The 24,213-nt window shown below is 41.7% G+C and overlaps 1 protein-coding gene across 2 annotated transcripts in view; it reads left to right on the top strand.

Annotated features, from left to right (window-relative positions):
- Positions 1-24,213, top strand: part of gpt2l (glutamic pyruvate transaminase (alanine aminotransferase) 2, like) — a 61,761-nt gene that overhangs the window by 20,533 nt on the left and 17,015 nt on the right. For both annotated transcript variants that reach the window (XM_034184046.1, XM_034184045.1), the window contains 4 exons: positions 10,699-10,788; positions 12,175-12,283; positions 12,461-12,594; positions 14,690-14,933. In XM_034184046.1, coding sequence (XP_034039937.1) covers positions 10,699-10,788; positions 12,175-12,283; positions 12,461-12,594; positions 14,690-14,933 — 577 coding nt within the window. The remainder of the gene's footprint in view (positions 1-10,698; positions 10,789-12,174; positions 12,284-12,460; positions 12,595-14,689; positions 14,934-24,213) is intronic.

Raw genomic sequence — 24,213 nt, 5'->3', positions numbered from 1 at the left:
ATTTTCTATTGAGTTCAGGTCTGGAGACTGGACAGGCCACTCCAGGACCTTGAAATGCTTCTTACGGAACCCCTCCTTAGTAGCCCTGGCTGTGTGTTTGGGGTCATTGTCATGCTGGAAGACCCAGCCATGACCCATCTTCAATGCTCTTACTGAGGGAAGGTTGTTGTTTGCCAAAATCCCGCAATACATGACCCCATCCATCCTCCCTTCAATACAGTGCAGTCGTCCTGTCCCCTTTGCAGAAGAGCACCCCCAGAGTATGATGTTTCCACCCCCATGCTTCACAGTTGGGATGGTTTTCTTGGGGTTGTTCTCATCCTCTAAACATGGTAAGTGGAGTTGATTCCAAAAAGCTCTATTCTGGTCTCATCTGACCACATGACCTTCTCCGATGCCTCCTCTGGATCATCCATATGGTCGCTGGTGAACTTCAAATGGGCCTGGACATGTGCTGGCTTGAGCAGGGGGACCTTGCTGCCCTGCAGGATTTTAAACCATGATAGCATCATGTGTTACTAATGTAATCTTTGTGACTGTGGTCCCAGCTCTCTTCAAGTCATTGACCAGGTCTTCCTGTGTAGTTCTGACTTTCTCATCTTGTGTTTCTTCAACTTTCTAATAAATAATCATAACAGTTGTTGTCTTCTACCAAGCTGCTTGCCTGTTGTCCTATAGTCCATCCCAGCCTTGTGCAGGTCTACAGTTTTGTCCCTGGTGTCCTTAACAGCTCTTTGGTCTTGGCTATGATGGACAGGTTGGCGTGTGATTGATTGTCTGTGTGAACAGGTGTCTTTTATACAGGTAACAAGTTCAAACAGGTGCAATTAATACAGATAAAGAGTGCAGAATAAGAGGGCTTCTTAAAGAAAAAATAACAGGTCTGTGTGAGCCAGAATTATTGCTGGTTGGTAGGTGTTCAAATACTTATTTGCAGCAGTAACATACAAATAAATTATGTAAAAAATCGTACATTGTGATTTCCAGATTTTTTTTTTTTTTTTAGATTATGTCTCTCACAGTGGACATGCACCTAAGATGAAAATTTCAAACCCCTCCATGATTTCTAAGTGGGAGAACTTGCAAAACCGCAGGGTGTTCAAATACTTATTTTCCTCACTGTACCTAAGAAAGGCTGAGAACACCCCCCCCCCCCCAAATGGAAATAAATCACTTTATTCTTTTATTTGTTGTTGATTGACATGATAGGTTCCATTCACCTTTTCTCTTTCAATCATCCAATGAAAATGATCTTTTGGATGAATCATGTTTTCATGATTATAGATGATTACTAAACACATTAACTCTTAATTAACTGTTAGTTAATGCTTACTGCATTAACACACACAAGCATCATTAATAAATGATTACTAGACAGAATTAACTATTAAATCACTGTTATTTAATGCTTGTTACTGCATAAACTAACATGAACACATTAATAAATCCTTGCAAAACACATTAATTATCTCTTAACACACGTGTATAATTAATAAATTATTACTAAACACAATTAACTTAAATCACTGTTAGTGAATGCCTATTGTGTTAATAAGTGCTTACTAAGCACATTAGTTAGATCTTAGTTAATTGTTAGTTAATGCTTATTGCATGAGCATCATTGATAAATGATGACTAAGCATAATTAACGTAAATCACTTAGTGAATGCTTATTACTGCATTAGCAAACCTGAACACATTAATAAATGTTTACTAAACACATTAGTTACCTCTTAATTAACTGTTAGTTTATGCTTACTGCATTAACACATATGGGCAGTATTAATAATGATTGCTGAACACACTTAACTCTGAATTCACTATTAGTTAATGCATATTATTGCATGAACTCGGATAAATACCATGAATATATGATTACTAAACACTTTAGTTCACTTTTAATTAACTGTTAGTTAATGCTTATTCCTCAGCTAACTTGAATACTATTAATAACTGCCTAATAAACATCACTCACGCATCACTCATCTTCAACCGCTTTTCCGAGTTCGGGTCGCGGGGGCAACAGCTCCAGCAGGGGACCACATACTTCCCTTTCCCATGCCACATTGACTACCTCTGACTGGGGGATTCCAAGGTGTTCCCAGGCCAGTGTGTTGATATAATCTCTCCACCTAGTCCTGGATCTTCCCCGGGGTCTCCTCCCAGATGGACGTGCTTGGAACACCTCCCTCGGGAGGCGCCCAGGAGGCATCCTTACCAGATGCCTGAACCACCTCAGCGACTCTACTCCAAGCTCCCCACGGATGACCGAATTTCTCACCCTATCTCTAAGGGAGACACCAGCCACCCTCCTGAGGAAGCCCATTTCGGCCCTAATAAACATATTAGTTTTAATGAACTGTTAGTTAATGTTTATCCCTGCATTACCTACAGTGAACACATTAATAAATGATTACTAAACACATTAGTTATCTCTTAATTAATCATTAATTAATGCCTATTGCTGCATTAACTAATAGTTAATACTCCCTTATGGTCAGGCGTTACTATTTAAAGCCTTCCAAATAAAGTGTATTAAATGGTCCAAAAACTAGTAGAAAGTTCTCTTATATCAGTACTTTGTAATTAAATGCCCTCCAACATACATTTAAAGACACTTTTTAGTCATTATGTCATACATCCTGCCTTACTGATGAGATGAGTTCAGAACATTTGTCTGTTTCCCCATCCATAAAACCCTGCTTCGTTTCACATGCTCTCTCTTTATGGTGATGTGGCAACCAGCTGTTGGCGTAAGAAGTGCAGTGTGGTGTAAAAAACAGTCCTCATTTGAGAGCTTTATTCAGGAAGAGATGAGTACGTGAACAGGTTCTTGCACATGTCCAGCACATTGGAGATGTTAATGGATGCTGTGACCTTTTAGCTGCACGGTTGACTTGCATTGAAAGTGTTTCTTTGTACCCATGCTTATCCTCAACTGAGACAGCCCGACCGGAGTTTTTTTCTTCTTCTTCTTCTCAGTGTTACAGGATTGTTCTCAGGCTTGGTGGAGGCGTGGCACAAATAGAGCAGGACACAAATGCAAAGTCTCTCAAGCAGATAGAAATAAGGAAGAAGGATTAATATGGTAAGTCGAGCAGGGATTTAGTACACAGGTGGTCCAGCAGCGAGGTAGAGGTGGCAGGCAGACAAAAAGCTGAGACATAGTAGTCAAATAACAGGCTGAGGTCAAATTACATGGTGTCGAGGAGTTCAGTGGCAAAGACAAAATCGAAGTCAAAGACAAAGCAAAGTCAAAAAACACAGGTAGGCAGATAGCGAGGAAAAACAAGATTATGAACTATGCCTGGAAAGTGAAATGAATTCAGCAATCTGGCAGTGAGTTGTGAGACTGTGAGGGCTTAAATGGGGAGCAGACTAGTCAAGGTGTGATGAGGTGCAGGAGTGTGGAATGGTCTGGAAGAGGGCATGGCCGGGGAAGACAAAGGTAAGTGCAAGAGAGTGCAGTGAGACAAACGCAAAGCGAACTGGGGCAAGATAACTAAGTAACTGAAAAAACAAAATGTGAGGTGCTCAACAAACAATAATTAACTTGAACAAAACAAAAGGGGAAATACTAGGAAATAACGTGACTAAAGTAAATATCAGAAAACAAGAAGATCAATGATTATAATCAAAACTAGAACAGAACTGATACTGATTACAATATAAAAGTAAATGCAATAGCTGATAATGAGGTGACAACATAAACTAAGACTACACCAAACACAAATGAACAGAATGACAAAACCAGAGACTACAGAATAATGCAATAAATAAAAGGAACTAACAGATAAGCAATAAGTGCCAAACGGAACATAATCAGATAAGAAACACTTGAAGATCAATAATAACCAAAACCGGTGACTAAAGCATAATACAATCAATGTGATAAACAGAATTAAATTAAGACTAAAGCAACATAAGGGACCAAGAGTGAAAGCAAACAATAAACAATAAAGCAAACTTCTTTTCTGCCATTCTCTTGTGCTGCAGGATGTGTGCTGACAGTGAGCAGCACAGTTCCCTCTCAGATGCCCTGGCATTCTTGGTAGTCTAAATCTGGGTTTACTGTGCAGCGTATGGTACATGTTGAAACCACCACTTCACATTGTTTTTTTTTTCTGATTGCCATGTTATCTCAACATGTTAACAGTTATGACTGTGAAAATTCTTCATAACATGTTAAACAGTTGGGCACCATGGTGGCTTAGTCATTATCAACTGATGCCTAACTGTCAGAGGCTCCCGGTTTGCTTCCAACCTGGTCCTTTCTGTGTGGAGTTTGCATGTTCTCCCCATCTTTACGTTGGTTCCTTCTGGGTGCCCGGCTTCCTCCCACTTCCACACTCATGTAGGTTGGGTGAATCTGTGACTCTCAATTGACTATATCTAGGAATGCCAGTGTGAAGGAGTTTGTTGGTCCATATGTGTCAGCACTGCAATAGACTGGCAGCCCGTCCAGGGTGTACCTCTCCTCTCGCCTATTGACCGCTAGGATAGGCTCCAATCCCCTGTGTTCCTTAACTGGAATAAGTGAGTTTTAAAAATGGATAGATGACAAACAGTTGAATCAGGGATTCTAAGATGCTTGATGATCACCATGTAACCTTTTGAGTTATTTTCTAATGACCGTAGCATTTTCAGTGCTGTCAGACATCTCTCTTTTCTTTGCCATTGTGAAGAAGAAACAAGAAACAGTCATCCATTTTTTTCTGGAGTAAAAGCACCATTCATTGGTTAATTCAGGTCATGTCAACACTGATACTTTAGCACAGGTAAATCTTATTTACTTTGTATTTTGTTTGAGGCAGCAAATTAAAATTTAAATGATTAAATGGGTGCGAGTAATTGTATCCCATATTAATTTTATGTCTATTTTTTCACTATATGAACGCATTTTGTTGTTGTTGTTTAATAACTTTGGAAATAACTTTGGACATTTTGTTAAATATTCTGATGATACAAAATTGGTTGTTTTGCATTTATTTCTGCAGATATTCTGATTTTTTTTCAAGATCAGGAGTGTTCTTGTAGCTCTTCTTTGTTTCTATAAAACATGTTCATTTATCAGCATACTTTTTCAAACTGTACTTTGAATGGTGTTGGATTACTTTGGGAAATGGGGCACGCTGGTTTTTGTGTTTGTCTGAGCGCTAAATATCCGCTGTGATCCTCTACTCATATTTCTTGCACACCTGTCCTTTGGAGACTGAAATCTTGGCTCTACATTTACAAAGTATTGCTTTGTTTCTCTTTTTCCTTGCATGCCAAAGACCTGTTAAAGGACAAATTCACTATTTACAATCCTCAACATATTAAACATTCTTATCTTATCACAGTAAGTATTTTTGTTGGATAATATATCATCCCACAAATAATTTTAAAAGCTTTTCGCCTACAGTACAGAACCTCCGCCAGGCCAGACACATTTTATTAATAGCGCCAATAAAAAATGTCTCCACATGTCCATTAATTTGGATGTGGGTGTGTCCACAGTACTTCAATTGTGGGCTTTCCTCACACAAACAGTCTTCTGTGGAGTAACTGTTTTTTTTTTTTTTGAAGTGATGTAACATCGCCAGTGTCCACACCACAGCTGTCCTGTTGAGATCTGTGTCACTTCCTCTCCAAGCCTTCATGGTCTCACACTTGCAGAACTGGATAAACTTGCATAGCTTTCCTATATGTGGTAGAGAGAATTGTTTTTTGTTTTTTTTTTAGTTGTCCAGCCGTTCGCATCAATTAAAGTTAGATGTCACAGCTTTTAATAGAAGATGTTACATGTCAGAATCTGACATCTGCTCCACACATTTGAAGCCCTAACTTTTTTCCTGCAGACATCTTTTTCATGGAAAAATATGTTCACTATTCACATCGTCCATTGGTGCTGTTAAGACTCCTTCTCAGTAATGCATGTTTCACACCAGACAACTAGACTGGATGGAATTTTGCAGACCATGAGAAGAATATACATTACAATTGAGTAATACTTTATTTTCACTTCACCTGCTTCACTGTTATTCTGTGTGTGTGAGTGTGTGTGTGTGTGTGTGTGTGTGTGTGTGTGCGCACGCACATGCATGCATGACTAAATGACCTGAGCTGCCTCAACTCCCAATGCAGATAGCAGAAGAATTGCAGCCAAATATGACAGAAAAAAAACATGTCTCCATCTGATTTTGTTTCTGTTCATTTGGCTTAGACAATGAGGAGGACAAACATGGTATGACCCTGCACCCCAGTATTGAAAACTATGCTGTTCTGACATGTTCATGACATTATGTTAACAAACATTTTGTTCATTGCACATTAAAGTTTGAAAACCAAAAAGTTGCGTAACGGAGCTTAACGGAGATGTTTTATGTCGTGCCTGTGTTATGTACAGGGGCTTGCAAAAGTATTCAGCCCCTTGGTATTTCACACATTTTAATTTGTTTATGGCATTTCAAATACAAAAAGTAAATCAGGCTTCTCAATATAAAAAAAAATCTAAAATTATCTTCCTTAGACTCTGAAACTGAAAGTAAATCTCTACAATTTGATATAAATTAATTACAAATATAAAAAGCCAAGATGATGGGTTGCATAAGTAATGGGCCCCTTTGGTATAATACTTGTAAATAACCAATTTTATTGCCAGATTTTTTTCAGACAAGTCAGGGGATGGATATGAACATTTCCAAGTCACTGAATATATATTGAACTTTATTTACATCAGTTATGAATAAATACAAACAGTATGGCACTCTATGGTAAATCTGTGTGGAGTAGACAGTTCTCAAAAACAGTGACTGTGCAAGAAGGAGAAGAGTGAGGAAAGCCACAAGACACCCAGACGAAGTTATAGGCTTCTGTGGCTGTGATTGGAGAAATTGTGCATAGTGCATGTTTTGCATTTTGTGTTTCCAATTATACAGCTTCATGATGAAGTGATATAGAGGAGGATTTTCTTTCACCAAACATGAAATGTATAGGCTTGCATCTCAGATGTACCTTCTGGCAAATTGTAGCTGAACGTTCAGGTCTTCTTTTTAATAAAATCATCCTTTTTAACAATTTTTTTTTTATTTTAAATTTCATTTTAATTTTAATAAATTAAAAAGTATATTGCCCAATATTGGTTTTCTTTTGTTGTACGCCAGTAACGCTGCAGTGTTTCTTAATATATTATAGATGAACTTAAAAGATTTGCAAAGCCAGCTCCATTTATAACATTTATGGTTTTAAAAAACAAGTTACCCCAGCTAACTGATGTAGGGTAGATATAAACGAACATTTTTAACAAAAAGTACACCGAGCCGGCCATATTTCTTCAGATGTCATCATACCATTAATGTACCATTCATTAAAAAGTAGGTTGCTGGTGTTATTTTCTTTCTATTTTCAGTCTACAGTGACCTTGTTCACTGATTCCTTTTGTCCAAAACAAATTTTTCCAAGCAATCATAAAATGTGAGTCGAGCACTCAGAGGCATCATTGCTAAAAACGTTTTAATGTGCCTTGGGTTCTCACTCATTCACTTTCTACCGCTTATCCAGGATCAGGTTGCAGGTTATGACTAGGGTTGTAAAAAAATTTATCTCGTTAAGAACCAGGGAGAGATATAAGACATTTATGACAGCTGGTATTATGGCTGAATTACTGCTCCAGTTCGTAAGTACACTCATAAAGGTGGTGCTTTTAATATTGCTGACTTTGCTTTGTGCTAATGATCATGAGGGAAATGCTTTCGAAAGAGCTGCTATGGAGACTGATATACAAAATATTTTCTGTCAGATTCTTTCCCTACATTCTGTGAAAATGTTAATAGTAGTTTTTTATTTTAAATAGTGATCTAACAATGACCAAATCTGACCACAAATCATGTGAAGACAATTACGTACCAAACAGAGCAGAGTGGTTTTTGTTTGTTTTAGTTTTATCTGGACTTGATACAGTGAATTTAGTCACGTCATGTTTGACGTAAGAACAGATGGCCGAGCTTCAAACCAACGATCAATTTCACACTATGCTGAAACTTCAGTACTGAGGACAAAAAGCCCTGATTCTCAGAGCTGCTTCTGAAGCGCCGAGGTCATCCGGTTTGTAAAGGGACCTCGTCGTGAGTGGGGAGGATCCATTTTGGCCCAAGGGGTGCGACCAACTGCGTAACGCTATTGGCTGAGCCTGAGAGACGCCTCTGCCCGGCCGGCCAATAAAAGAACAGCAGGCTCAGGTTTCCTGAAATTTGAAATGGATCAGACACGGCAAACAAACGGGTTGTTTTAATCTGTGCAGGGTTTGTGGTGTGATCATGAGACCTTTGCACAGTGACTTGCTGTTCCAAACAGCTGGAGTTATATAGCCTTCATGTGTGTTTGTGCATGTCTGCATTACTCTCTGTCCTCATTGAATGTTCTGCCAGCTACTTTAGTAACCTCAGGTTACTGAAGTGGAAAACTGTGATTTTACAGCCCTCATTCCTGTAATTTCTCTCCATTATCCACTCCACCATGGAGATTATGTTTGGTCCTTGTTTGTCACCAGGATGTTTCTCCAAACTAACATTTTTAGTTGAGGCCAACATGTTCTTGGCTGATTAGGTAACTTTGGGTGTGCAAAAATATCAAAGAATTTGAATAAGCCATTTCCACTTATTTATTTATTTTGGGTTACCGGCCGATAGACCACTAACCCTATGTTGTGACGCGGCATCCGTCGTTGGTGTCGTCCATTTATTGCGTTATCTCAGATGCTGTCTACTTTTTTTTCTAATTTGGCAAGGGTGTAATATAGGTTATTGATATTGTTCCTGTCTAAAAATTATATTCGTAGATTAATTCATTTGGAAATGACGGTGATTTGTATGGTGAAAATAGCCATTTTGAGCACTTAAAGGCAATTTTCTCAAAAACTAACTTTTGTTCTAATTTGTCAAGGGCGTAACATGACAGGGTTCTAGCTAGAACCGTTTTAGTGCCAGGTAAATTACGTGATCACGGCTCACGCCCTGGGGTGGAGGAGCCCCTAGCAGGGGTCAAGGGGGCAAAGCTCCCTGAAGCTATAGGGTTTTATACCTCTAAAATGTTATTGGCAAGTCCTATTTTAACCAATTTGAGTGGTTTTATGCATTGAAAGTAAGAATAATAGACAAATAAAATTTGCAGTACTGGGCGGTACCGTCCAGTACTGCAAATTTGCAAATCCAGTACTGCCCACTGTAGCTAGAACTCTGGTCATAGATTCGTTTGTTTGGAAATGGCGGTTATTTTTATGCTGAAAACAACCAATTTGTGTATTTAGCCCCAATATTCTCAAAAACTGTCTGATAACTTATCTTTTAATTTAACAAGGACACAATATTGATCATTGACATTGTTCCTATCCCCAAATTATTTGCATAGATTCATTCGTTTGGAAATGGCGTCCATTTTTATGCCAAAAATGGCCATTTTGCCTTAATTGAGCTGGTAACCCACAGGGCTTGGCACTCTAGTTTTAATTAAAATTTGTGCATTTTATAATGCTCTGTCCTATAAATCCCTATTTTAAAATTGCAGATGCATTTGATATATGAAAGCCCTGCTGTGCTTTGACAGAAGTGTGCACTTTGACATAGTCCATTAGTCATGCCTGCACACAATAATGTAATGGGAGTAGTGTTTTCGATCCTGTGTGCATATACAACATATTTTGAAAAATTTTAATATGATTTGGACTCAATTTCAGGGAATAATTAAACATCAGCCAAGGACACGGTGGTTTGATTTTTGTGGAAAATTGGTTCAGTCGATTTCACAGGGCAAGGTCCAATTTTGAGCCCTAGGCTTGTATTCATGTAATGTTTAGCATGTCCATTCTGATGAATTGGTTAAAGATACACCAATGGTTATTATTAAACACTAATATCAAGTTGTGTCACCTTTCTGTTCATCACATTACCTTTTACCTTGGGTGATCTTGAGAGTTCAAATTCATTGTCAAAGCTGTTCACGTCCAGCAGTTTAGAGTAGGTCCTGGTTAGTACGTTGCTGGGAGACTATTTGGGAAACCTGGGGGCTGTGTGTGTTTCTCCACGTTGAACAGGAAAGACATCCGGTGTCAACATCATTGTTGTCATCCATTTTTCCCCTCAGAGAGATGCTGCTGAGGGCCGTTCAGACCTTCTGTCAGAAGGTTAATGTTATCAGCATCAGAATGTTTCATGGGTTGGACCTTTGTACTCATGTTTACATATGCTATCTATAACAGGCCTGGAGCCAGAGACACACACATTGTCATGCATTGATCACATCAAGTGTGTGAGACAATTTTATAAGGTCCTAATGTATCATTCAATTCATCCCGTTTTAAATCCCTTCCAAACACATGATTTTGATTTATGATTTTGCACAGTTTAGCTAATAACGGACTGAACAATGAAGCTTCGTTGATATTTTAATTTCTGTATATGAGTATTTTAGTGGTTTGCATTAATTGCTGTTCATGCTGTGAGCTCTGAACATCTTGTTATTTACATGTGTACATTCATGGATTGTATTTTTGTGCACATACGGCTGATTATGGTGTCATGTCAGGGTTGTTTAGCGGCTCTGTGGCAAGTGTATTTCCTGTAAGAGTTTATTGTCAGAGACGTGTGTATGAAAAATGTCAGGTGTTTACTGTCCTCTGAATTTTGTGTCATAATTTTCATGTGTTGTGTTTATGTCATGCAGGGAGCGAAGAAGCCATTTGGTGAAGTCATTAAGGCTAACATCGGTGATGCGCATGCTATGGGCCAGCAGCCAATCACTTTCTTCCGACAGGTCTGCTCATAAACACCTCCACCAACCTCAGTTTCTACTTCTAAATAACTTCAACACTTGGGTAAGGTGAAGCACCTGCGGGTGGCTTATGTAGCGATCTGAAGGTATATAACTAAATTGGATTGAATTAATGTGTAAACGCTACATTTTGTGGTAAAGTTTGTCTTAGTGCTAAGACCGAAGGTCTGGTGGGCTTATGCTGTGGGTCGTCTGTCCATCACCATGTGTAAACATTTTCTCTGAAACTGCTAGGCTAATGAAGCTGAAACTTAGTGTATGAAGTTTGTTCGAAGCATTTCTCAATCTCATATGTATCTATTTGTCAGCCATTTATGCAGCAATTGAGCAGAACCTTGCTACATCGGTAGCAATCAGCAAGCCCAAAAGCATATCCGATGGGGTTTGCAAAATCTTTAATTTTGACCTTGATATGACCCCTGGACTGTGACACGCCCACTTTTCTAGTTGTCACTTTAAACATCACCTTCTCCAAAACCACTGAGTCAGTGGAGCTAAAATGTGGTGTGCTTGTCCCTACCCTTGACGATGCCAAAGTATATCTGAGGTGTTCCAATCTGATTTCAAATATGGTCAAGACGGTGGCCATCTTGAAAATTACATATATGACCATTTGTCAGCCATTTATGCAGCATTTAATCTGAAATTTGCTGCATGGGCACCAATCAGCAAGCCCAAAAAACAAATCTGATGGTTATTGCGAATTCTTAGCTCACCTGGACCAAAGGTCAGGTGTTTTTTTTTTTTGCCATGGGTCGCCTGTCTGTCACCGATAGGCGAGTGTGTAAACGGTTTCTCCTCCAAAACTGCTGAGCCAGTGAAGCTGAAACTTGGCATTAATGTTTCATCCTATAAGCACACCGAAGTTTGTTCAAGGCTTTCCAATCCGATCTTAAGCATAGCTGCCATGGCGGCCATTTTCAAAATGCCAACTTGAACCATTAAAAATATTGAACTGAAATTTAGTACAAGGGTAGCTAGTAGGTAGCTCCAAAACATATCCAACAGGTTTATAAGATTTAAAATTTTTTACCTTGATACAACCTTTGGCTGTGCCCACTTTTCTAGCTGAAACTGTGATGTCTTGGATCATCCACCTTAGCCATAGTGCCCATAGCACTATTTTATTCCTCTCATGCTGTTGCATGTCTATGTCTGTATGTAATGCAAAGCATCATGGGTACTCAAACAATGTAATGTAGAGGCTTCCTGACGTGCTTCTGTGCAGCACAACTTCAGGTCAGCGGATTATGTCCGCTGCACAATGGGCATGAAATGGACATTTTTCCCATAGGGTAAAAAAAATACCCCTTAAAATGAAAACGCATGGGTAAGCATGCACTTAGATAAATTGTCTTTGTTTTACAGGTCTTGGCGCTGTGCTCATACCCTGAACTCCTGAATGCCAACATATTCCCAGAGGATGCTAAAAGTAGAGCATACCGTATCCTGCAATCCTGTGGAGGGAACAGCATGGGTGTGTAGTTGAGTGTGTGTTGTGTAACACCATTTGTCCGTAAGCTGTTAATGACTTCAGATCAGTTGCTAATTATCACTTGCAGTCTCTTCATTGTCTGCTCAGGTTGTTTGGTGGTGCTTTTTTTTTTTTTACATGAAAACATTTCTGGAATGATGAAATCTGAAACTTTCACAGGTTCCTACAGTGCCAGTCAAGGAATCGAGGCTGTGCGTCAGGATGTGGCCAGGTATATTGAACGACGGGATGGCGGTGTGCCTTGTGACCCAGACAATATTTACCTCACCACAGGGGCCAGCGATGGCATCATGGTACAAAACACTTGTAATCTCTCACTTTTATACTTCAATTCTTGCTAATTTTCCTCAAAAGGAGCTGGAGACATCTCAGTGTGAAGTCTTCAGTTTATCCATGTAAAGCAAATTATACAGCTGGTTGTAAATGGACTGCATTTATATAGCAGTTTTCCATCTGCATCAGATGCTCAAAGCACTTTACAATAATACAACCCCTGGCAATAATTATGGAATCACTGACCTCGGAGGATGTTCATTCAGTTGTTTAATTTTGTAGAAAAAAAGCAGATCACAGACATGACACAAAACTAAAGTCATTTCAAATGGCAACTTTCTGGCTTTAAGAAACACTATAAGAAATCAGGAAAAATAACTGTGGGAGTCAGTAACGGTTACTTTTTTTAGACCAAGCGGAGGGAAAAAAAATATGGCCTCACTCAATTCTGAGGAATAAATTATGGAATCACCCTGTAAATTTTCATCCCCAAAACTAACACCTGCATCAAATCAGATCTGCTCGTTAGTCTGCATCTAAAAAGGAGTGATCACACCTTGGAAAGCTGTTGCCCCACGTGGACTAACATGAATCATGGCTCCAACACGAGAGATGTCAATTGAAACAAAGGAGAGGATTATCAAACTCTTAAAAGAGGGTAAATCATGACGCAATGTTGCAAAAGATGTTGGTTGTTCAAGGTCAGCTGTGTCTAAACTGTGGACCAAATACAAACAACATGGGAAGGCTGTTAAAGGCAAACATACTGGTAGACCAAGGAAGACATCAAAGCGTCAAGACAGAAACCTTAAAGCAATATGTCTCAAAAATCGAAAATGCACAACAAAACAAATGAACGAATGGGAGGAAACTGGAGTCAACGTCTGTGACCGAACTGTAAGAAACCACCTAAAGGAAATGGGATTTACATACAGAAAAGCTAAACGAAAGCCATCATTAACACCTAAACAGAAAAAAACAAGCTTACAATGGGCTAAGGAAAAGCAGTCGTGGACTGTGGATGACTGGATGAAAGTCATATTCAGTGATGAATCTCAAATCTGCATTGGGCAAGGTGATGATGCTGGAACTTTTGTTTGGTGCCGTTCCAATGAGCTTTATAAAGATGACTGCCTGAAGAGAACATATAAATTCCCACAGTCATTGATGATATGGGGCTTCATGTCAGGTAAAGGCACTGGGGAGATGGCTGTCATTACATCATCAATAAATGCACAAGTTTACGTTGATATTTTGGACACTTTTCTTATCCCATCAATTGAAAGGATGTTTGGGGATGATGAAATCATTTTTCAAGATGATAATGCATCTTGCCATAGAGCAAAAACTGTGAAAACATTCCTTGCAAAAAGACACATAGGGTCAATGTCATGGCCTGCAAATAGTCCGGATCTTAATCCAATTGAAAATCTTTGGTGGAAGTTGAAGAAAATGGTCCATGACAAGGCTCCAACCTGCAAAGTTGATCTGGCAACAGCAATCAGAGAAAGTTGGAGCCAGATTGAAGAGTACTGTTTGTCACTCATTAAGTCCATGCCTCAGAGACTGCAAGCTGTTATAAAAGCCAGAGGTGGTGCAACAAAGTACTAGTGATGTGTTGGAGCGTTCTTTTGTTTTTCATGATTCCATAATTTATTCCTCAGAATTGAGTGATTCCATATTTTTTTCCCTCTGCTTGGTCTAAAAAAGTAACCGTTACTGACTGCCACAATTTTTTTCCTGATTTCTTATAGTGTTTCTTAAAGCCAGAAAGTTGCCATTTGAAATGACTTTAGTTTTGTGTCATGTTTAAACTGTTAGTTAACAAATTATAAAAAATAAAAAAAAAATCCCCCTCCCCCACTTTTTTCTTTGGGGGGGGGGGGTCCCAGAAACAAGGAAACTAGCCCTAGACCAAAACCTTTTTTTGTACCAAGCTATAAACATGTTCATATCTGCTGTAATGTTCTCTATTTTTTTGTTGTTTGTTGTTTTTTCTTGTTAGGTTCTCTCTCTCACTCTCTTTTTTTGATGGATTTGGTGTAGTCTGTTTGTGATTCTGATGTATGTATTCTTGTCTCCATCTTTCCTTCAACCTGCATCCTGTGCTCCCAGACCATGCTGAAGCTGCTGGTCTGTGGCGACGGAGTGAACCGTACAGGTGTTATGATCTCCATACCTCAGTATCCCCTGTACTCGGCAGCGCTGGCTGACCTGACAGCTGTGCAGATCAACTATTATCTTAACGAGGACAAGTGCTGGAGTCTCGATATCGATGAGCTGCAGCGAGCCCTGGAGGAAGCCCGATGCTACTGCAACCCCCGAGCCCTGTGCATCATCAACCCCGGAAACCCAACGGGTAAAGATGCCCCCCCCCTTTTTTTTTTTTAATCTTTTTCTCTTTTTTTACCATACTAGCCACTCCTATGGTGTGTTATTACAGTGATAATGATCAGGGTTTTAGCTACAGTGGGCGTGCCGGGCGGTACCGCCCAGTACTGCAAATTTCCGCCCGGCACTCGAGTTCAAATTTCCTCTCCTACCCAGCACGGATTTTCCAAAAAATTAATTGAAATGTTGCTGAAAAATGTACCAATTTGATCGTATTTCAAGCTTATAGAGTCGTATTTTTGTTTCATTTTGCAATTTCAACCAAATAATGAAAGGAAATAAGGCTCCCGTTTCGAAAAAGCTCGGAGGAATGGTGAGAGAGAGGAGGAGGAGGGCAGAGGAGCCTCATTCAGCTGTTGTTCAAACAAGACAGTGGTTATATTGTTTTTCACTCTGCCTGCTTCACTGGGTGAAAAGAAGAATACTATATGCCCAACAAATATTAATGTGTTTCTTAACCTTTTCAACATTATTTATTTTACGAACTTTAAACTTTGACAGAAACATTTTAAAAAGGACTTTGGTTTTACAAATATTACTGTTGGGAAAGTGTAGTGACACAGACCCACAACAGGGGGCGCAAATGAACGGCCAATAGATGAGCCAAAAAGTAACAATTTAATGTTGTGAAATGTGCACAACGAATATACAGACAATCTCAGAATATGATTACAGTCAATCCACAAAGGTGACGTGTGGGCAGGCTCGAGGATAGAAGACGTCTGTCCTGAGAAGAGCCGGAACTAAACGATTTCCGCCGCCACAGAACCTGGTGAATACTGGAGCCGCCAAGTCCCGAATTCCCAGGTGATCACCGTCCCCGACTGTCGGATCTGGTACTGCTGGCGAGAACAAAGACAGTCAAGTGTGGGTGTGTGTACACCCAGTAACAACAACGGTGGGAATGCCACCTCCACCTCTCACTCAATATGTTGCAGAGTACCGCAGTGATTCCTCAGGAGGAAAAGAGTGCCGTCCTGCACTCACTCAGCCTCCACAGAAAGAGGGACCGGTACTCCTGCAAACACTCACAATATACAGATATAGAAAACACAAATGGCTGAGGATATTACCTCCAATGAAGTATGATATCTCGGCGATGAGGTGGAGATGACGTCTGGGTTTTATGGAATGAGATGATGAAGAATGAGTGACAGCTGTCAGGAAGTAATGAGCAGTGTTGCCACAGTTACTTTGAAAAAGTAATCCAATTACTGATTACTGATTACTCCTTGAAAAAGTAACTTAGTTACTTTACTGATTACTCAATTGTAAAAGTAACTAAGTTAGATTACTAGTTACTTTTTTAGTTACTTTTCCCAGCTGCCGACAACAACCCACGTCAACATGACAATGATACCTGTTTTGCCAAAACTTACTTTATAGTCACCCTTTCTTGACTTCAATGAAAATAAATACTTGTTTTATAAAAAGTAAAATAAAGACCTCTTTCTTGACCTCATATTTAACTGTTGACAGCACTGTAACAGTAAAACTTGCAATTTCGAACCTACATTGTTTATAAATGTAACTATTAAATTCATTCTAGCATTTTTCTAACATTTAAATTCTCTTTAAATATTTTACTTGTCGAAATTAATATTATTTTAAGTAGTATTAGTAGTTGTAGTAAAAAAAGGCTTCAAAACTGGACCTTTAATCTAGGGGTGTTGTGAGGGGGGCACATCCCTCCCCCATGCCCCCATTCCATCTGGATTCGCCCCTACTTTGGCGTTTGAGCACAAAGAATGGATAACATTTATTTATGCAGAAAACGTGACCAGATTTACAGGTAAGAAAGTTTTATTGTGTTTTCACATCATGTGGTCCTCAGAAAGAGAGTTTAGGTGCATTTGAGTGGAAAATAGTGTTAGTTGTTGACGCGTCGCGGAGGATCAGCTGTTTTAACGTGCAGATACGGAGCAGCTCAGCTCAGCTCTAAATAAAGGAGGAAAAAAAAGTATAAAAATGTCTTTGTAAAGCTCAGTGCAGGTGTGCTGATCACCGTGCTTTAAGAGGAGACGACGAGTCGAGCAGCTGCAAAAAACTGCGGATGAAAAGCTCACAGCTCACTTAAAGTGGGCAGTTCAGTCGAACCCCGACCTCCTGCCCATAGACCAAGTTTAATGCTGCTATCGACCCACAATGAAAAATAATAGTAACGCACAGTGACATGGAGAAGTAACTTTAATCTGATTACTGATTTGGAAAGATTAACGCGTTAGATTACTCGTTACTAAAAAAGTGGTCAGATTAGAGTAACGCGTTACCGGCATCACTGGTAATGAGTAACAGCTGTCACTCCCGGCTGTGTCCGTGGCGGCAGCACCCTCTCGTGCCTGAAGCCCGCACTTCAGACAGGGCGCCCTCTGATGGTGGGCCAGCAGTACCTCCTCTTCTGGCGGCCCACACACAACAATTACAACATAAATGTCTTTTTTTGTCTATTATTCTTGCTTTCAATGCATCTAAAATCACTCAAAATTGGTTAAAATAGAGCTTGCCAATAACATTTTAGAGGTATAAAACCCTATAGCTTCAGGGGGCTTTGACCACTGCTGGGGGCCGTGGCACCCCCTGCCATGAGCCGTGATCACGTAATTTACCCAATCACACCGCCGCCCTCCTGTCTGCTGTGCGGAATTGTGCCAAATCTGGCAACAGGTCCAGAGGCTACGCTCGCTGTTTTGATCCGGATGTTGACCGTAGCCACAGAGCTCCGTGGCCACCGAGAGAGGACTTGGATTCTTTACGGGTCCCGCATCCGTACCCCCGGAGGCAGTGAGTGAAGGGAGAGCACGCGCATTGTGTTCTGCGTGTGTCTGTTTATAATCTCGCAGAGAAGAAAAAAAGAGAGTGTTTACACAAGAGAGAAAAGTCAGAAAATGTTAATGCTTGTTTGAGAAAAGTGTGTAGTGAGGGGTTTTACAGCCTTAAAGCATCTATAATAAGTGTAGTGCTACTTCGTGGATTTAATGGTGCGTTCACACCGGGCGCAGTCAGACACTACAAATTTGCGGGGGTCGCGTGGCGACGGACGCGCCTCCTTCGCCCGGTGTGTCGCTCTGCTTGGGTGGACTTTCGCTGCGAAAATTCGCCCTGGTGCGTCATCAAATAGGAGGAGCTTCCATTCCGCTCGGCGTCAAGTCATCATGACGGACCTTGATCACACGGAGCGAGTTGTTGTGAAAAGCTCCCAATACAGAGAGTATCATTATTTGCTGCAGGAGCTGCGTCTGGATGACGGCCGCTTTCAGTGGTCCTTCCGCCTCTGCGGGACCCAGTTTGAGGACCAACTGTCCCGTTCACGCGCGCACATGTAAACAATTAAAAAAAAAAAAAGAAACTCCGCTGCTTGCTGCAGCTCGCTCTTCCCCCAAAAAACTCTGTCATAATTGTGAATTGTGATAATTTGAGCGCCTTGGGGCAACTGTTTGTTGTGATTTGGCGCTATATAAGAAAAAAGTTGATTGATTGATTGATTGTGTTTAGAAACCAGTCACCATTTGCTTTATTATACATCTGTGTAGTTAATTAATAAAATATTCTCCACAGATGATTCGCTCGCGCGCGCAAGTAAAAAGAAGAAAAAACAAAGAACGAAACTCCGCTGCTTGCTGTGAGGCTGCTCCTCGCTCTTTCCCAAAAAAACTGTCATTGTCTTTAGAAACCAGTCACCATTTGCTTTATTATACATCTGTGTAGTTAATAAGTAAAATAATCTCCATGGATGATTCCCTCGCGTGCGCACGTAAAAAAAAAAGAAGAAACTCCGCTCCCCCTGCTGTGGTGCTGCTGCTCGCTCCAAAAACTCTCATAATTGTGAAATAAAGGACAAAAGAGACATAAGTCCTGCTCACAGGCTGCTACCAGAAACAGGACATGTTCACATCTTCAGTCAAACTCCAGACATCTCCACGTCACTACATATTCAGTCACTGATTGGTCATCACGGCGCGACAAGACGAAAAAGTTCAGATTTTTCAACTTGGGGAGGAGGGCAACGCGACGCAATATCGTGCCACACACGCAAAATGCTCAAAATCACTTCACTCACGTCACGCTGCGCGGTTTGGTGCCAAAACGTGTCCTTACATAGGGATTACATGGCAACCTGTGGCTGCAGTCGCTCACGTCGCGCCCAGTGTGGACGCGGAGAACGTAACTCCCGCGATAAATGAGGGACCACTGTACATCATTAAACAGGAATTTGTACTCTATCCAGATTTGGTGTGACTAGTGTTATTAGGCCTACAATACATGCCCAGTTTATTTTCGGTGTGGCGCACAGCGTTGTTCGCAAGCCCCCCCCGCCCATCCTCTGCGCTCTGGGACCTCCCACTTTACAAATTAAGCACTGGGCGTTCACCATAACTACCAGGTGGCTCTGTGTACATGGACTGAACTACGAGTGACAACATATGCACCTTTGCTAAACTTTCTCACAGTAAGTTCTGCACATTAAACACAAAGTTCCACACGTGCAGTGGAAGACCCTTACCGAAATTTTTCTAATACAAATATGTGTACCATTACACTCTTAGGGAATCCACAAGTATTGTTTACACGACTAATAAAAATGATCACATACATTCAGATATTTATATGAACACATCAGAACAATTCTCCCTACCACATATAGTGCAGCAGATAACTGAAACAATCTTTCAAATGGTGATACAAGCACCAAATTTGGCACAAATACACCTAATTAGACATTACTCTTGAAAAAGACTATCCACTTGATTTTTCAATAGGCAGCCAGGTAGGGGTCAGTTGAAGAATTATACGGGTCAAAATTAAAAAGAAGAAACACAATTTCAGTAAAACAGATTGCATTTTTATTGATATAAGCTCATTAAAAGCTAAAAGATGTATTACTCTGACCTGGAAAAATGTCAATGGACCAAGCGCCTCCCAGTGGCTAAAACAAATGCTCTCTTGCCTACCATTGGAAAGAATATCATATATACATAAAGCAAAACAACATTTGAAAAGATTTGGAGACCATTTATAAACTTTATAAAAGATTTGGATTCATCTGATGACCTCATTGATTTTTAAGCCCTCTGCAGAAAGTACTAAATGTAACGATTATAACGTTATAAATTAAGTGTCACGTGCCCGTGGCTCAGAGGACAGTGACAAGGAGGAGAGAAACGATAGGATTAGAAAAATAGAAATATTTATTTACAATAGTTTAAGTCAATAAATTAAAAGGTGCAAAGATGTGCAGCTGTGCAAAAAGGCGCTGTTACCGGTCGGCGCAGCGAGACGTCCTAGAAAGAGAGAGGGAGAGAACAAAATGAATTAGTTGGGCCCACTTAAATAAGAGACAGGAACACCGGACCCAGGTGCCCCTGATGATGGGCCTGCCCCGCTACAGGCCAGACTTAGAGGGAGGAAGCGGACCCACACAATCTATGATAATGTACTCAAAAGGCTTGCTTATGGCTGGAATGGGACACAGGGGTGCAGGCTTAAGTATTTGGTTTGGCTTTGCAGTTAACTGACAAACGTGACAAGTTTTAATGTCTTTTGACACATCACGTTTTAACCTAGGCCAGAAAAAATAACGCAGCACTCTATCACACGTTTTCTTCACACCTAAGTGACCAAGTCATCATGGGCAACTCTGAGCACATCATCACGAAACATCTCAGGAACAACAATCTGAAAAATGGGCTCACCAACGAAGTCACCATGACATGGGACCCACTTGCGCACCAACAGACCCTCCTGCATGAAGTACCCATGAGCAGCACTCTGTACCTTGTCACCTGGAAGAACATTTTCAAACAAAACTGAAAGAGTTGGATCAGACTTTTGATGCTGACTCCATTCCTTCACAGAGACAGATGCGGGGAGCTCGGGCAACAAGACTGAGCTCTCAAGCACATCCGACTCAGACGCACGAAATTCAGCGCGCGTCACGACACAAGCCGGAAACACCTCTGGACACTGCTCTTCAAGCAGAGACGACGAGCATGGCTCAGGGGTCACCACAGGCAAAGGGGACCTCGGCCACACCGCACTACCAACCAAATCATTGCCTAAAATCAGTGAAACCCCAGGAAGCAGCAGAGCGGGGCGCAGGCCTACAATCAGACCATTAATAAACCCACATTCTAACATAATTGTGTGCCTCGGCACGGAGATCACACCCAGCTCCATCCCATGCATAAGGACAGAGTCACCCGTTTCTGTAGCAGAGGAAAATGGAAGCACAGAAGCCACTATAAATGAATGTTTAGCCCCTGTGTCACGCAGCATCTTAATATGAACACGCTGCTCGCTCCCCACAATGGACACACGCATCATGGATAAAAGGAGCAAAAGCTTTATCGAACTTTTTCCTGGACTTATTATTTGAAGCTGACAGAGCAGGAGCTGAAGGTACGTACATTTTACGCCTGCTTTTAGACTTAAACACAGGACACTGAGACTTCCAGTGACCTGTTGCCTGACAATAATTACACCTGCTAGAGTGCCCTCTGAATGAAGCAGAGCGACCCTGCGCAAAGGTCTGCGAGTAGGAGTGACTTTCACTGACTATAGGCTTGGTCCTAGATGGAAAAATTTCACCCACAGCCCCCTTGTGAGTCAGGACAAAGTCATCTGCCAGCTCAGCTGCCTTCAGAGCGGTGCTGGGTTTCTGTTCAGTAACATAAGTAGCTACATGCTGAGGAATACAGTTCTTAAACTGCTCCAAGATCATCAACTCTGACAAACCCTCAAAAGTGTCAGTATTCAAAGGAGAACACCAACGATTAAATTGACAGGTTAAATCTCTAACGAATTCCACGTGAGTTTGACGTTCATTTTTCTCAAAATTCCTGAATTTCTGGTGATAAGCTTCTGGGACTAATTCGTAGGATTTTAGAACCGCAGCCTTTATTTTGGCATAATCCAGTCTGCAGCGCTCAATGCAGAATAAGCCTCCTGGGCACGACCAGTAAACACGGACTGGAACAACAAAGCTCTATCACAATCCGCCCAATTTTTAACATCTGCAATGCGCTCAAACAGAATGAAAAAAGTATCTTGATCTTTTTCATTAAACTTTGGCATTAGGTGCAGACTAGCACCCACGTCAAACGCGTTAGGAGCAGGCCTACAAACAGCAGAGGAAAATGATTCTTCACTCACCTCACCCATAACCTTACCATCCCGAATCAAATTCAATTTATAGTGTTCCAGTTCCAATCTCATTTTTTCAATCTCTTGTCTGACACGTTCCAGTTGAACCTCTTTTTCAGCTTCAGTTCTCAGTCTCATTTGTTCCAACTGAAGTTCAGCATCTTTTCTGCTTTTCTCTTGTTCAGTTTGCAGCAACATTAATTCCTTACGCTGCTCAAAACTCAGTCCATCAAACGAAACAGATAACTTGACATATAAACCCGACTGTTGCTCTCCCCCTATTTCCCACTGTAATGCCATAGTGTTTAGCTATCTGCAATAAATGTTTCTTTTGACAATTTTCCAAAAAAACTTTCAGAAGGAGTGGAGAAAAAATGCGAAACAGAAGCCATGGTTACAAAAAAAAAAGTAATGTGAACCGAACTGAATGCAAACTGCCAATCTCACATAACCGAGGTTGAGGGCCAGCGCGTCCCTCAGAGTCCCCCGCCCTGAACTACTTAACCCAAATCTACCTGCTTAACCTAGTCTTCTTGCGGCCTCATATGGTGGGTATTGTCAGGAAAGATGACTTTAAGCTTGCTTTCAGCTTGTTTTCATCTTGGAATATAATACGTGCTGTTGTGTGGGCCGCTGAAGAGGAGGTACTGCTGGCCCACCACCATTAGAGGGCGCCCTGCCTGGAGTGCGGGCTCCAGGCACCGGAGGGCGCTGCCGCCTTACAGGAGCAGCCAGGATGACAGCTGTCACCCATCACTGGAGACAGCTGATTCTAATCAACAGGGAGGTATATCAGCAGGACGGCATCTCCACCTCATTTGCCGAGATATCGCCTAATCAAAGAGGTAACGATCTCTGCCCGAACATATAAATAACCATTGTTGTATTTCTTGTTGAGTATTTGTAGGACAGCAGACTACTGGACAACAGTTGGATAAGTACTCACCTTCCTACACTCCTGCATTGTTGTTAACGAGAGGTGGAGGTAGACTCTCCACCCTCCGTGTTGCTGGGTGCAGCCGCATCCACACCTGACTGTTTTTGTTCCTTGCCAGCAGTACCGGATCTGACGAGCGGAGGCAGTGGCCACCTGGGAATTCGGGACTTGGCGGCTCCAGTATTCCCGGGGTTCGGTGGCAGAGGAAATCGGGTTGGTTCCGGTTCGACTTGGACAGACGTCTCCTATCGTCGAGCCTGCCCACATGACACCGTTGTAATTGGACTTAGTCTCAATATTGTAATCGGCTGTGTTGTTGTGCCTGTTTTCACAACAGTAAAAACAGTGTTATTTGACTCTTCCATTGTCCGTTCATTTGCGCCCCCTGTTGTGGGTCCGTGTTCCTACACTTTCACAACAGGATATCTCGGCCAGCGTCATGGATCCCGAGGGGCGTCAACCGGCTGTTGAACGGCCAATGGAAGAACAGGACGCGCAGGCGTCCTCGGGAGGGGTGATCGGTGAGTTGCAGCGGATCCTCACCGCTTTCACGACTCGGATGGATTTAATGACCGAGCAGAACGTCCTCCTGAACCGCAGGGTGGAGGCTCTCGCCGCACAAGTGGAAGCGCGCCCCCCGGGCGCCACTGCGGCTCTCCCTCCCGTCGACCCTGTGCGTAACAGCGATGTTCCACTGGTCGTTCAACGACCCCCCCCCCACCTTCCCCTGAAGCTTACATAAGCCCCCCAGAACCGTACGGAGGCTGTGTGGAGACGTGCGCAGATTTTCTTATGCAGTGCTCGCTCGTCTTCGCACAGCGTCCCGTCATGTACGCGACTGATGCTAGCAAAGTAGCTTATGTAATAAACCTGCTTCGCGGTGAGGCACGTGTTTGGGCTACAGCGCTCTGGGAGCAGAATTCACGGCTCCTTCTGACATATGATGGGTTTGTGAGGGAGCTCAGAACCGTGTTCGATCACCCTAATAGAGGAGAAACCGCTTCAACCGTGCTACTGTCAATGAGACAGGGGCGTCGGAGCGCAGCTGCCTATGCAGTCGACTTCCGCATTGCGGCTGCGAGGTCCGGCTGGAATAGCACTGCCCTCCGCGCCGCCTTTGTAAACGGACTGTCTTTGGTTCTTAAGGAGCACCTGGTGGCTAAGGACGAAC

The sequence above is a fragment of the Thalassophryne amazonica genome, chromosome 12, assembly GCF_902500255.1.
Source record: "Thalassophryne amazonica chromosome 12, fThaAma1.1, whole genome shotgun sequence".
NCBI classification, from domain to species: Eukaryota; Metazoa; Chordata; class Actinopteri; order Batrachoidiformes; family Batrachoididae; genus Thalassophryne; species Thalassophryne amazonica.
Note: the sequence above shows the minus strand (reverse complement) of the source record. Positions and strands in the feature narration are given on the sequence as shown.